This window comes from Marmota monax, unplaced genomic scaffold (assembly GCF_021218885.2).
Source record: "Marmota monax isolate L192 unplaced genomic scaffold, Marmota_monax_Labrador192_F-V1.1 WCK01_AAM20220418_F8-fsc00020, whole genome shotgun sequence".
Classification (NCBI taxonomy): Eukaryota; Metazoa; Chordata; class Mammalia; order Rodentia; family Sciuridae; genus Marmota; species Marmota monax.
Window position 1 is genome coordinate 22740207 of NW_026692912.1, and position 13782 is coordinate 22753988.

Consider the following 13782-nt stretch of genomic DNA (forward strand, 5'->3'; position numbering starts at 1 on the left):
TCCTACCTCAGCCTCCTCAGTTGCTGGGATCACAAGCGTGGCCATCGTGCCTAGCTTTTCCATTCATTTCATTTATTTATTTATTTTGAGACAGGGTCTCACTAAGGCCTCACTAAGTTGCCCAGGCTGGCCTTTAACTTGCCATCCTCCTGTCTTGGCCTCTCAAGTCAGGGATTACAGACAGACGTGAGCCACTGAAGGGCACACCAGGAGGAACCCCTTTCTGTGTCTGAAGTAAACATAGGGAACAGCTGTAGGCAGCTCTCGAGGGCTCTGGAGAGGAGCAGGAGCCGCCAGGCTGGGGGAGAAAGCTGGGCACTAGGGGGCTGAATCCCTGCTCCAAAGTAAATGCTTCCTGAGTGTCACCTTCACCAGCCTGGAGGCGACGAGAGCTCTCCCCAGGGAGGACCACGGGGTGTGTGGGGGGGTGCTGGGACTTGAGGAGGAAGTGCGACCAGGTGTCTTGGCAGTGGTGGAACAGGTCAGAGCCCTCGGTTCAACCTGCGAGCTCAGGTGTTCAAGCACACTGGGCAGAGGAAGCGTTGGCTCTTAATGCCGAGAGGGTGGCCGAGCTCAGCCACTGCTTTGAAGCCTCCCACCCCCTTTTCTTCTTCCCAGGCTCCTCCACCGAGGCCCGTCTAAGCCTGCTGGATGGACACCTGCCAGTGCAGACCCAGCGTGGGCAGGGCTGGGCGGAGGGCTCAGCTCCGCGTCCTCCAGGTTCTCAAGACCAGTGGCCAAGGGCTCGTCCTTTCTGAGAGCACGGAGGCTGGCAAGTGCAGGTGGGCAGGGGACCTGCTCCAGGGCACCTCTCTGCCTCAGCCTGGCCTGTCCACCTGGTCTTTGATGAGCGTGTGGATGAGCCAGGACAGGGTCACTCCAGATTACTGTCCCCCGCAAAGTGGGCTGGGCACCCCAGCTGACTGAGCACACCTGCAGGCAAGGGAATCAGTCGGAATCACATCGCCCCTTTCTGCCCATCCTTACAGATGATGCTCCAGGGGTTGTGTCCACCCCCCTAGTGACATGTAGCAGGTGATGACCGCAATGCTTTGCAGGAGTTCTTTTTTCCTGTGGTGCTGGGGGCTGAAGCCAGGGCCTGGGGCACAGCAGGAGCCCTCTGCCGCTGAGCTCACCCCAGCCCTCCAAGAGCCTCTCGATCAGCTCTTCCTCAGACAGGGGCGAGAGTTGAGGAGGACGTGCCTCCCAGACCCTGGTGCCCTCGGGCTTGTCCCTATCACAGCAGCTCCAGGACCCAGGGCGCCCGGCAAGGCCGCAGGGCGTCTGTTTCTGTGTGGGCACAGTGGGCACCGGGAGAGGCAGTGTGCGGCGGGCGGGCACGGCTCTCACCCTGGGCTGTCCCCACCTCACTCGCCGTCCTCTCCCCAGGCGGCGGTTCTTTGGTGGCTCGGATCTGTCGCCTTAATGAAGTGGCTTTCTGGCTGCCACAGACTGAGAGCTGCTACTGGGGAACGTAGTCACTCATAGAAGGGAAACACTGGCATGCTCCAAGGTGCCAGCTGGGCCGGCCCAGGGTGGTTCTAAAAGGCTAATAAAAATCCACCAATTAATTGTGACAGCTCAATGGAAAATTATTCAGTTGTGGACGGGGTGAGCCGCAGTGCTGAGGGGGGAGGGAGCTGTTGCCATAGCAACATCAATAGGCGTCCTCAGAGTGAGCAGCTTCTGACTGCTGCCTCGGACACGGGACGCGGGGACGCTCGGCAGCCTTTGAAGGGGATGCTCTTCCTGGCCACGGGCCTGCAGCCACTCCAGGCTGAGCGCCAGCCTTCCCGCGGGTGGGGGTGTCATTTCCCTAATGCTCCCTGTTCTGAGGAAAGCGGGGACCAAGCAGCAAGCGGAGGAGGAGGGAGCCGGCTCCGGGGCTCCCTGTACCTTTGACCAGCTGCCAATTAAGGGGATGCGAGGAGAGGTCTGCCAGCGCGGGCGGCAGATTTCCATCTCCCCAAAGCAGAGGCGCTCGGAGCTTAGGAAAAGGAAGTTTCTGAGGCCCTGAGGACTTGGGGAGAAGCCGGCATTTCATTATGACTTCACAGTTGTCACGACTTTTATTTCAAAAGATACGCACAACACATCCATATTTTGAGCATTCGAAATGCAACCCTGCTACAGCAAAAACGTGTTCCTTCCTAGTTCATCTCCCACGGGGTTCCGGGCTTGCAAACACCGCCCTCCAGGAGGGACAGCCGCAGAGGGGTGGCCGGGCGGGGGGCGGGGGGCCGCGGTCTGAAGGTGCTCAGCCAGGCAGGTCCTCTTCCTCAGGGATCTCGTGTTAATGGGGAGAAGGAGATTGTCGCCTTGCTGTGTCGGGTCTCCCCGGTCTCTCCTCTGTACCCAGGGAATGTGCTCGCTGGCCGATGCACTCGAATGCCAGCTGCCGGCGTCCCTCTGGAGACTGTGAGAACCCGATTACCCCGCAGTGACGGTCCCCCTCCCGGCTTGCGGCTCGGCAGCTCACCCACTCACGGCCCGGCCCCGCAGCCGCCGCTCCCCCCCACCCCCGCCGAGAGCCGCCCGGGGCTGGGCAGGCTGGTGGCTCCCCGCCAGGGCGCAGCGGCTCCTCCTTGCCTTTATCTTTTCTTCTCTTCAGCAAAGTTAGAAGTCAAAAGCAAGCGCACACCTCGCCCGTCCCCTGCTCAGCACCCGACGGGTCTGGGTCTCGGAGGCTGAAGGAGGAGGGCAGGGGAGACGTGGGGCGCCGCCCCTCGAGAACGCCTGGCCCTCCGACGACGCCGGCCAAAGCGGAAGCTGAAGCCGCCTTTCTTCCTGCTGTAGCCACTGAGCTCCTCGGCCAGGCTCCCTAACGGGCCACCTGCCTTCTCGCCCGGGGCCTCACTGCCGTCCTGCCTGGCGAGGCGGAGGCCAGCCTGCTCCCCACCGGAGGCCGGCAGCCCCTCAGCCCTGGCAAGTGGGGCCTGTGCGTGCGGTGCTCTTGGCCACCTGGCGGGGCCCCACACAAAGTGGGGTCTGGACCCCTGGGCCAGGTGGGCCCAGCTCATACCGGCTGCGATGGCACCCCCGGTGTCTGTGGGCTCCCTCGTGTCCAGCAGAGGGAGACAGGCTCCCAGTGGCAGGAGGAGGAGGAAGGGCGTGGAGAGATGGCTCCTCACCTGACCAGAGGAGAGAGGGAGAGGGTCACGGCCGTGCTGTGGCCACACTCAACAGTCCATCAACGGACTCCCAAGGCCTGGGTGACCACCCAAGGGTGGTCATTACCCAGCTGGATGGCCCACCTGAGCCCAGCTTCCAAGCAGCCTTGGGGACCAGGCCTTTCTTTTCTTAGCAGGCTCAGGAATTGACTGTACCAATTAGGCTGGTTCTCACGCTCCCGCGGTCCCTGCCACACAACCGCCGCAGCAGCTTAGCGCTGTCACACTCAGGCTCTGAACGGCTCAGAGCGGTGCCCAGGCAGCCCCGGGAGGGCTGCGGGAATTTGGATTCATTTCCTTTCATTATAATTATTGACTCTCGGGCCCTATCATCTCAGAGCCACGGGGTAGGAAGTGAGAAGTGTCAGTTTCTCTGTTTGCACTTGACAGTGAGTGGGTCTGGTGAGCTGGTTACCGGGATCCTCTCTGCTGTCTCTAGGGCAGGAACAGGTGGCTCCTGAGAGCAGGGAATTGGTGGCCCTGCCCTAACTCAGACACTCAACTGGGGGGGAGCAGGTGACCTGACCGATCCTCCACACACACAGTGGACATGGGGGGCCTGAGCGACAAGCTTTCCCTGCAGGACCGCACTGCTGCTCCATGTAAACTGTCACCAGTGTCATTCCCACTTTTTCAGGCAGGAAATCACCAGAAAGGAAGAAGGATCATGCCCAGGTGCGGGCCAGAAAGTGGAGTCTCTGAACGCCCGGTTCTCGTGGCTGGGATGGTTTCTTGGGGTGCCAGGCCCCTCTGAGAGCAGGGGTGCCATCCCCATCAGCTCAGATGGGCAACGTGAGCGTCCAGGGTCCCACGGCTTCTAACTGTGCTGGACCCAAGTGTGGCCCACCCTGACTTGCTGCTGTCCCCCATGTGTGACTGTCTAAAACAAGAGACCTCCCGGAATGCGCCAGCCTTGACACTAAGCCGCTCCCTTCGCCCAGAGGAGACTTTTTGGTAATGACCGAGGGTGAGCAGAGCTGGCTCGTCCTCTGAGTAGTGGCTCTGAAGCTGGAAGAGAGAGCACCCGCTTTGGAGAAGAGCTCCTTCCAGAAACTCCCCAGGGCTCTTTCCAGAAACGGCTCCTTGAAAACATTTCACAGTGAGCTCAGCCAGAAAGCTTCAAAGAATCGTCAGAGCAAACTTGCTCTCTGCCCAAAGCAGTTCTCCTGGGCTCCCTCCCCCTGGGGCTGGGGCAGGCTCCGGCTGCCAGGGAAGCCCCCCACAGGAGCTGGCTGTACCAGTCAGGCTGGCTCTCCCTCTCCCATCAGGGCCTGGTGGCGTGGGCAGTTTTCTGCAGGGGACAAGCACACACTGCCCATGCTCCTGGTGGAAAGAATGTGGACCCGGGAGCAGCCCCTCCTGGGGAGAGGTATACCTGGGGTGCCCTCCAGGCCTCGAGAAAGGGCACATCTTGACGTGGAGCAGAATGTGGCCACTCTCCCCTTTGGGGGAGTCCAGACCCTTTGAGAACCTGGGAGAAACTGGGGAGCCTCACCACGGAGCACAGGGAGGCCCAGGAAGTGGCAGGAAGAGCACTGTGGGAGAAGGGCCTGGCCCTGGCAGAGTGGCTGTGGCAGGACCAGGTCAGGTCTCCCCAGTGCTGGGCCTTTCCCGTGCCCTGGTTCGGGTGCCCACTGCTGCCCGCCCATGCCCAGCTCCTGCTGAGGGCCTTCCCAGAGCTCCTGCCGGGACAGGGCTGTACTCACCATGCCGCCGGCTACTCCCGGGAGGGGCGTCCCTGGGCCTGGCACTGGGCTTGGCGGAGCTTCTCGGGGTCCCTGTCTGGGAGGCCAGCTTTATAGGCCCCCAGGCGTCCCTCCCCACGCTGCCTGATTGCCGCGCATTCCTGACCCTGGGATTCCTTTGGGAGCACTGGTGGTCAAGGAGGGGGCCGTGCTGGCCACACAATGCAGGCCAGCGCGACAGGATGTGGCCCGATGAGCGGGGCGGATGCTGCCCTTTGGAGGAGAGTGGCCATCATTAGCTGCCCATCGTGGGCACCAGCCACCCACCCTCAAGTCCTCGGGCTGCAGCTCCCGGGCCACTCTTAATAATCCAATGCACACGTCTTTGTGGGCCAGCCTGGCTCTCCCAGGAGATGGGGTGAGGGGATGGCCACCCCCCACACTCCCGCCGGCTGCTCTAGTAGGAAGTCACACACCATGAAGCCAGCGACGGCCTATGGCCGTTCCCCTCGCACAGGAAGGCGAGAGGTGCTGCACCTCGCCTGCCTGAGCCCGAGGCGAGGCTGGCAGTGGGCGCTGGTGCTGTGGGGCCAGTTGGGCCCTCTCCAGCCCATGGCTGGCCCCACAGTCGCTGTCCCTTAATGCATGCTCTGGCTCTCCCCCTCGCACTCCCCTACCGGGCCCAGAGTGATACGTTGTTTTCAAATTCTGCTGACTGTCCCGCTGGGTGGACGTGGCCCTCTCGTCCCTCTGAGATCACCCTCTGAGAGTCATCCCTTCCACCTCCAGGCCACAGCAAGGGGACCCCAAGGCCAGGCTGTAACAGAGTGTGGACAGTGGCAAGGGCGCCGTGTGGGTCATGTGGTCATCGACTCCTGCTCCTTCCCCACTGGTGCCCACAGTGGGGACACAGCCTCTGTCACTCCCAGCCTCCTGCCACCAGGTGGCTTCTCCCAGATGGCTCATGGGCAGGGTGTGCTTCCACCTGCTTCCCAGGGCCACCATCCATGTGGGGCACAGGCAACTGTGGGGAGCCACTCTGAGTGACCCCGCCTTCCATCCTGAAGCAAGAGGCTCTGACCTATCACTACATTTCCTGGTGACTTGGGCGTCGTCCCAGCTCAGGAAGTTGAGGGCCTGTCTTCAGGTGTAGGCGTGTCACCATGGAGTTGAGCTACACTCCCCTGTTCCTTTGTGATCCTACCCCTTTGCCCTGTCCCCTTCTCTTGCTCTGCCCTTGGGTGTGGCCTACCCAGGTGTCAGACAACCTGCTGACAGCAGACACCACCAGGCTAGAGCCAGCCCCTGACACCTGACCCCTGGCCTCGTTTGAATGGCTTCTCCTCAATAAAAGGGTCAGCACGTGCTCCTCTCTCTCTCTCTCTCTCTCTCTTTCCAGACCCCTAAGGTCACAGGACCCAAAGAAAAAGGTATCTGTCTCTTGTGTGGTTATTTCCTGCAGCCCAGCTCACCTGGAGTGACCCTGAGTGTTTAGTCGTGAGGACGCGACAGGAACTGCATGGTGGGTGCTGCGAGGCCGCTCCTTTTATCGGGGACCTGCCCTGGCAGCTTCCTGCGGGATCAGCTCTGCCCTGATGTGGCCACTGACCACTGCAGAGTCGGACGTTGCTCTGCTGGGGCACTCGAGAGTTGACCGCACAGGGCTGCGTGGCTTAGCAGGTGGAGGCCGTGGGGCCTGCTCTCCAGAGCCAAGGGGCGTGGGGCTCAGCCTGGGCCTCCCTGTCCCCCCCCCGCAGGATGGCCCTGCCCTGTCTGAGGAGCTCTGCAGGCCACAGCAGGAGCCGCCAGCCTCTGTCCTCACCTGGCCCAGCTCTGCCCTGGCTGACAGTGGGCAGTCGTGGCCACTCTCCTGTGGCCTGGGGCCGGCTGCTCACACCAAGCTGGGAACTGAGCCCAGAGGATTTTCCAGGGGCCCCCACCCAGCTGGCAGGTCACCTGTGTCTCGGGTGCTGGGGGATGTGGACAGCCTTTGGACACGTCCCTGGCGGCCTGCGGAAGGGGCTGCAGCTGCAGGTGCGGGGCGAGTCTGGCTGGCCAGGCTGCCTCAGATCTGGCCCTGGCTTCAGACCTGTGTGCACAGACCTGCGTCATGTGCCCACGTGTGAGTGCGTGGTGGGGGGAGCTGGCCGTGGTGACACTGGCTGCTGATTTCCATAGATCCTTCTGTGCCGTGAGGCTTGGGCCAGCAGCATGACCTCTCTGTGCTTCAGTTCTTTTGGGTGCAGAATTCGAGGTCCTGGTTCCTAAGCTGAGCTTGGCAGGATGCCCTGGGGCCAGCTGTGGGCAGGAGGGCCGTGTGGGCCCCTGCAGGCCACCCCACACCCCAAGAAATACTCAGCTTTGACCTACTGGGCTCCAAGAAGGGCCCTAGGGCTGAGGCCTGTGGCTCTGGGTGGGGCACAGGAAGTGCCCTGTTGGGCTCAATGGGGCAGCATCAGTGGCCAGCCTGGAGCCAGGGCAGATGTTGGGCTTGGTGCCGAACTTCCCGGCTCTGAGGACTGGCCAGGCGTCCCCCAGCCCACAGCCTGGAAGCCTGGCTCCCGAGGCAGTCCCAGCTCCTTCCAGCAGCCGGGCTCCGCGACTCCCGAGCAGGCGGGTGTCAGCAGTGCCACAGCTCGCGGGGCCTCTGGTGCCGAGAAGGGGACTCCACCAGGACAGGTGCCGGTCTGGGCCGCCTGGAAGCACAGGCCGTGAAGCTGGGCCCGTGGGCACAGCAGGGTCTGCGAAGGGCAGCCAGTGGCCCGGGGCTTTCGGCCTCGGGGTGGACACAGGGAACCCGAGGGGAAGCAACCTGGGGCAGGGGCTGGCAGGTGGCTCCTCAAAGGCTGAGGACGTCCTGAGGTGGACCAGGCCGCGTCCAGCCTGTCCCAGCTGACCCGCGGCCTGGGGTCCTGGGGACCGCCTGTCCTTTTCCCTCCAGGTGAGGAAGCTGAGACGGGCATGAGCGTGTGGACCTCAGACTCCCTGATCCGGGCCCCCCGTGAAGCCACATGTGAGCCCCAGGACTGGGGTCCACACCTGGCCCAGCCACGAGCCAGCTGTGCCCTGGCCGTGTCCCTTGCTGAGCCGTGGGGCCCTGGGAGCTCCGGCAGCACTGCCCGCCTGCCCGCCCGCCTGCCCGGCTCCCTCCTGCTCTACGGGTGGCAGCCCTGAGGGATGGTCAGTTCCTAAGAGTCTCAGTGCCTCTGAGTGCCAGTCCAGCCCTGGGAGGCCCGCAGGGCAGGGTGTCACCCCGAGGACGCTGGGGGATGCCAGGTGGCCCAGGCCCAGGGAGAGGGGGAAGCCCAGTCACTGGGCCGTGGCTACTCCCACCCCTGCTGGCCAGGCCCAGGCCACCATCGTCCACGGAGCCTCCAGCTGGCTCCGCCAAAAGTTCTTGAGCAGCAAAGCTGCCTTGAGAGCCCTTTGGCTGTTCCAATAAAAGTGGGGGGGCAGGGATGTGGCTTATGATGGGGAGCTTCCTGTCATGGGCGAGGTCCTGGGTTCCATCCCCACTGTAAGAAAAAAAAAAAAGGCCTTTCTTCTTGCCAGGTGCAGCAGCCCCTTGCCTGTAATCCTAGCAACTCAGGAGGCCCAGGCAGGAGGATCACGAGTTTGAGGCCAGCCTCAGCGATTTAGGGAGATACTGGGAAACCTGGTGTCGTCTGGCCCACCTCGTGCTGTAACATGGACACCAAGCAGGGTTACAGGCTGAGGCTGCAGCCGGGTCACCACGAGACTTTATTACAGACAGGAACCACGGGACGCCCAGTGCACAGCCCCTGCAGCTCAGGCCTCACACCGGGCTCTGCCCACGGGGTGCCTGGCTGGCCTGCAGAGTTCCTGCACAGTCCCAGCGCACTGAAGGCCATGTGACAAGCTGCCCATCAGTCCTCGCCCCCATCCCCTCAGGCCAGACCCCAGGCCCGGGTTTGCTGAGTCTGCTGCCACCTGGGCCATTCGGAGCTCTGGGGCAACTTCTCTGCCAGGAGATGAAGAAACGGAGGACCTTGGGGATCGGCGGGAGGGTCACCTGGCTCCAAGTTTGGCGTCCTGACTCCTACAGGGGACGGGGATCTGTGGGGGCCAGCAGGCCGTGCCCAGGTCCCATCTGCCCATCCCTCCTCCCTCTCCTGCCAGGGCCCCGAGTCCCCGGTGGCAGTCCACGTTGACAGCAAATTCCCCGAATCACGGCTGGAGAGAGACAAGACACCATCTCCCACCAGCCAAGCCACCAGACGCCTGTGTGGATGAGGGTGGGTGGCGGTCAAGCGAGGGGCACCAGGACGATGGGCACTGCCAACATCACCTTCATCCCCGGGGCAGAAATCCCGTTCCTAGGCAGCTTCAGGGAAGCGCAGCTGGGGGATGTCTCCTGGCTATGGCTGAGGCCACCAGGGTGTGAACCAGGGTCCTCCCACCCTCTGCTCTTGGCGAGCCCAGGCCACCAGCTGAGTGGCCTTTGGCCTCATGCTCTGAGAGGATCAGAGAGAAGCAGGGGACTGGGCTGAGGCCCCAGAGCCCGCGGGCTTGCAGAGGACATTTCCAAAGTCGGTGGGGAGTCAGCGAGTAACGCCCGGGTCCCCGTGGAGCGGCATGGCTTGGCTCACCGTCTTCACCAAGGAAGGAAGTAAAGGGGAGGGAGTTGGGCTAGGTGACATCCCGGGACATGGGCAGCCCACTGCCAGGCCATCAAATTGGGCCCAGTGGGGCAAGGTTTGTGTGCAATGACAGTGGGTCCTGGTGACCTCCGCCCATACCAGACAGTGGGCCTGGTCACTCACCCCTCAGGCCCTACGGTCTCCCAGCGTGCCCCGGTTCCTGTGATCTCTCCTATCTCAGGGGCGGCCATTTGCATGGACATGAGATTGTGGGCTCTTCAAGGCCAGGGCTGTGGCCCAGGACCGTCTGCTCTCTGCCAGCCCATGTCAGATGCCCACTGGGGACATGGGGATAGCAGGTTGCTGCCCTGACATGCCTCATTGCGACGGGCCTTGTGTGCATTCGCCAGTCCCAGGAAGGCCACATCCCCTAGTGGTGCCAGCCCTGGCCTGGTGCCCTGGGGAGTGACGGACCCCTGTAGGCGGCCCTCACCTGTTCCTGCTGCCCCTCCCCCTGCTGCCCACCGGGCAGAGCTCCAGCAAGTCTGAGCCGCAGCCAAGCCTGGCACGGGCAGCCGCGCCGCCCGCCACACACATCTGTGACTCCATTAGCACGGCGCTCACGGGGGCTTGTTTGATGACACATCAGAGAGCGCATGTGCCTAGGCAGCGCTGGCACAGTGAGGCTGGCACGGCGAGGCTGGCAGCAGAGGCCGGCTCCATTGGGGCCATGGGAGAGCCCCCGGGATGAGCTGTGGGCCCGCCCGGCCCTGCCCCATGACGGCGCTGGTGCTCCTGGTTCCTGCAGAGGGGAAGCCACCTGCTCTGGCGGCTCCAGCCCCGCTCTGGCCACGCTGAGCTGCTTCCTGGCTGCCTCTGCTTCCAGCTGATGCCCAATGGGCCGCAGCCTGGCCTTGTCCAGTACCCAGGGCTTTGGCCACACAGACAGACGTGCTGCTGACATTCGCTGAAGCCGAGGCCAGGCAGAGTGAGGCGCTGTCCAGGGCAAGCGGCCAGGCGGGGCCCTCAGGCGAGCAGGGAGCAGGCCCACGCTCAGGTCACGGGTTCAGGTCCCTCCTGACCGAGGAGGAGGAGGAGGAGGAGGCGCTGGTGGGGCACAGGCTGGCTGCTGGCTGTCCCCAGGACCCCCACTAGGTCCCCCAGGCAGGAACTTGGATGAGCAGCCCTGGGGCTGGTCCTGCTGCCAACATGGGGTCCCAGGGCTCGGGCAGGCGGCTGAGGGCTGGAACCCCAGCCTGCCTCCAAGGGCCCATGAGACCCTCCAGGCCACCCCGACCCTCAGCAGGGCAGGGCCCAAAGGGAGACCTTCCTGAAGAGCTGCAGTCCCGGGCAGGATGGGCCCGGCCGCCAGCCAGGCAGGAGGAAGGCGGGAGGCTGGAGGGAGGCTGGAGGGAGGCTGGGCGGGAGCCAGGTTGGGCCTCCTTTGAGCCTGGTGGAGACGACGGGCACAGCAAGCCAAGGGCCTGGAGGCCTGCCCCGGGCACAGAGTGGGGTCTCAGCTGGCCCCCACCCGGGTCCCTGCAGGCAGCAGTGCCCAGCCTGGCCTGGGGCATGGCAGGGCTCAGTTTCTGGGGAAGGGTGAGCACTCCAGGCCCCCAGGAAATGGGCAGGTGCTGGGAGGGCCTCGGGCCTCGGGACTGGGCTCAGGAGAGCGCCCCCCACTGGTCTCTTGGAAAGGCCGCGGTGCTGAAGCCCCTCGCTCTCTGTCGCCTCATTGCCAGGGGTTCGGGCTGCCTGGGGGCACCGTCCAGAACCAGGGCGCGCGGCGGACCCCACGGACCCTGCCAGGAGGGGCGGACACAGCACAGGAGCCACAGTCTAGGCGGCAGGATTTTGGGTGGAGAAGCTCACCAGGCCCCATCAGCAGAGGCAAACAGGGAGTGGGCGGGCAGGAGGGCAAGGAGGTGATGTGTGACCCCCGTCCCCTGGGGAGTTAGTGACGAGGTTGGTCTGGCCCTCCCCTCCTGGAAAGCAGGTCAGCCATGCACAGGTGGGCAGAGAAGGTTCTCAGCAGCAGGCAGGGGTGGACACAGGTGGGGGTAGGGGCAGCGCCATGGGGTGTGGCTGGAGGACACTCAGATTGAACACTGCCAGTCTAGTGGTCCTCTCGGACCGGCCGGATCTTCATCTCAGAAAACTTGAGTGAGTACTGCCAGCCGGTCCAGGAGGACCACTCAACGCCGTCGGCATAGGAGGCGTGGGCGCCACGAAGGTACTGCCCATTGAGGTTGGAAGTGTGGCAGTTACGGTACCACCAGGCACCACGGTAGAAGGCAGCACAGTTGTTCTCCGAATGGTCACTGTCACGGTCCTTAGTGGTGAATCTCATGCCGCTGTGCTTCAGGAGGGAGTCACCTGCGCAAAAGTTCGCACGAAGGTGTGCACTCCGGCCCAGGCGCGCCCAGGTGCACTGCAGGCATGAGCACAGGCACAGACGCACGGCTCGCTGGCCACGTGTGCTTGTGACCCATCCCCTGACATGAGTGTACACACATGTACACACACCCTGCACACGCACAGGTGTACACACCTCATGCACTCCAGCCCCTGCACGTGTGCACACGTGGGGCCACCAGGGCGTCCCCAGGTGGTCTTCACGGCTCCTCCCAGCTCTGCCACGCCCCCTCTCCTCGCGCCCTGCCCCAGCCCAGAGACCATGGCTCGGGACGCACAGCCCAGGGATGCGCAGCCCGGAGGCCTCTGCGAGGCCCTGGGAGCCCTGACTCCTGGTCTGCAAAACAGGACTTGGAGGTGCTGATCAGTGGCCTTGACCCCGACCCCAGAGTGCAGACGAGGCAAGACCTCGTCTCCCCGGCCCTGCTGTAGCCGGAGCCTCACCTGCAGTGCCCGAGTAGTCAGCCACAGTGAGCGGGTACCCGTCCTCCTCGGGGTCCACCGAGAACAAGCCCACCCCGAAGCTCCCATAGCGGGCGTAGGCGGTGCCGTTGTCAAAGTCCTCCAGGTCCACGTGCAGCTCATAGGCCGCCTGCGTGGTCAGGGCGTGGATCCTCTTGAGCCCTGAGGGAGGAAGAGAATGGTGGGAGAGGGCACGGGCTTGGGACGTGCCTCCCAGAGAGAACTGAGGGGAAACAAGAGCTGAGCTCGTGTTTGGTGAAGAAAAGGCAGCAACCACCAAGTGGGTGCCATCAGCTCTGGGCTACTTCCTTCTTCCTGTAGGCCTGTGTTTGACAGGAGCCTGGAGACTGATGGTTTTCATGTTTGGTTTTCTCTGCTCGCTTTAAGTTGGGCTATGCCTCCCACTCTAGTGGATGGCTGGAAGAAAAACAGGAACAGTCTGGGGACATTGGCATCCTCCTCCCTCATCCCCAGGTGGCAAATGGAACTCGCACTCCTCATCTGTCCTCGGAGCCTCTGCACATCCTGTTCCCTCTGCCGAGGACCACTTGTCCCCACTCCTCCTTTCCAGGTCAGGAAGGCTGTCTGACCTCCTGTCTGGGTTGGCAGTCTCCTCTGCCGATCCCAGAGGCACCCCCTTCAGGGTCCGTCCTTCGGGTCCAGCTGCCTGTCCTGTGGCTGCCCCACCCGGCAGAAGCTCCATGAGAGCAGTCCGTCTGTCCTGGCCACTGCTGACACCAGCATAACAGGTGCTCAATAAACGCTGGCTGAGCCCAGGAGGCCAAGGTGTTGCCCGTCTCCTGCCATCTCCAAGGCCTGGCCTGTGTCTGGCCTGCCCCTGCCCTCCTTCTCCTGCTCCCCCCCCCCCGCCCAGGGGACGGGAAAGAGAGGTGAGACCTCGCGGGAGGCCTCCCGGCTCCTGTGTCAGCCCTGCTCCTCCCCAAGGGGCTCGCAGCTTCAGCGCAGGGTCCCGCCTTCTCCTCCAGGGCCAGCTGCCCTCCCCCTCCCTGACCCAGGGGCCTCAGGGTGACTACAGCCACCACCTGGCAGGCACGGGCACACAGAGGAATGATTCAGAGGGCAGAGGGCGAGGCTGAGCCCCCTCCACGCAGCCCCTCCCCAGTGCCTGGCCCCCTCACACGCTATCCAGGTGGCTGGGGATCTGCTGCACAGGGGAGGAGGGTGAAGCTCAGAGAGGCCTAGTGAGTGGCCCACGCCACACAGCTGTTGAGGGGCAGAACTGGGATTTGAACCCAGGCGGAAGGACCAGATCCCTTGCTCTTTTTCAGACCTTGCCCAGGACGAATCCCATGATCCAGGAACAGGGTGGGAGGGAGCCAGCCCCAGGGGATTCTGGGAGGTTCTCGCTCACCACCACATGGTTGCTGGTGCCCAGAGGCCATCCTGAGCCCACCAACGCTTTGGTGAAGTGACACTCATCTCCTGGTG

At 63.6% G+C, this 13782-nt stretch overlaps 2 protein-coding genes across 2 annotated transcripts in view; both read right to left on the minus strand.

Moving 5' to 3' along the window:
- Nucleotides 1–2606: 2606 nt before the first annotated feature.
- On the minus strand, nt 2607–3474 carry Qrfp (pyroglutamylated RFamide peptide). Its single transcript, XM_046451785.2, has 2 exons — nt 3346–3474; nt 2607–3131 (listed from the first exon to the last, which is right to left on the minus strand). Exons 1-2 carry the CDS (start codon nt 3472–3474, stop codon nt 2658–2660), a joined length of 603 nt encoding a protein of 200 aa, XP_046307741.2. The 3' UTR covers nt 2607–2657.
- A 5199-nt stretch (nt 3475–8673) lies between these two features.
- Fibcd1 (fibrinogen C domain containing 1) overlaps nt 8674–13782 on the minus strand; it is a 31294-nt gene continuing 26185 nt past the window's right edge. The window contains exons 6-7 of the mRNA XM_046451786.2: nt 12316–12495; nt 8674–11832 (exon numbers count right to left, since the gene is read on the minus strand). Coding sequence (XP_046307742.2) covers nt 11573–11832; nt 12316–12495 — 440 coding nt within the window. The 3' untranslated portion in view covers nt 8674–11572. The remainder of the gene's footprint in view (nt 11833–12315; nt 12496–13782) is intronic.

What these genes read in the sequence shown, in the direction of transcription:
- Qrfp (XM_046451785.2), bottom strand. Translation starts at nt 3,474, where the DNA reads ATGAAAGGAAATGAATCCAAATTCCCGCAGCCCTCCCGGGGCTGCCTG. An exon ending in GTGGCAGGGACCGCGGGAGC is followed by an intron (nt 3,132 to 3,345) that starts GTGAGAACCAGC and finishes TCCTCTGGTCAG; the next exon opens with GTGAGGAGCCATCTCTCCAC.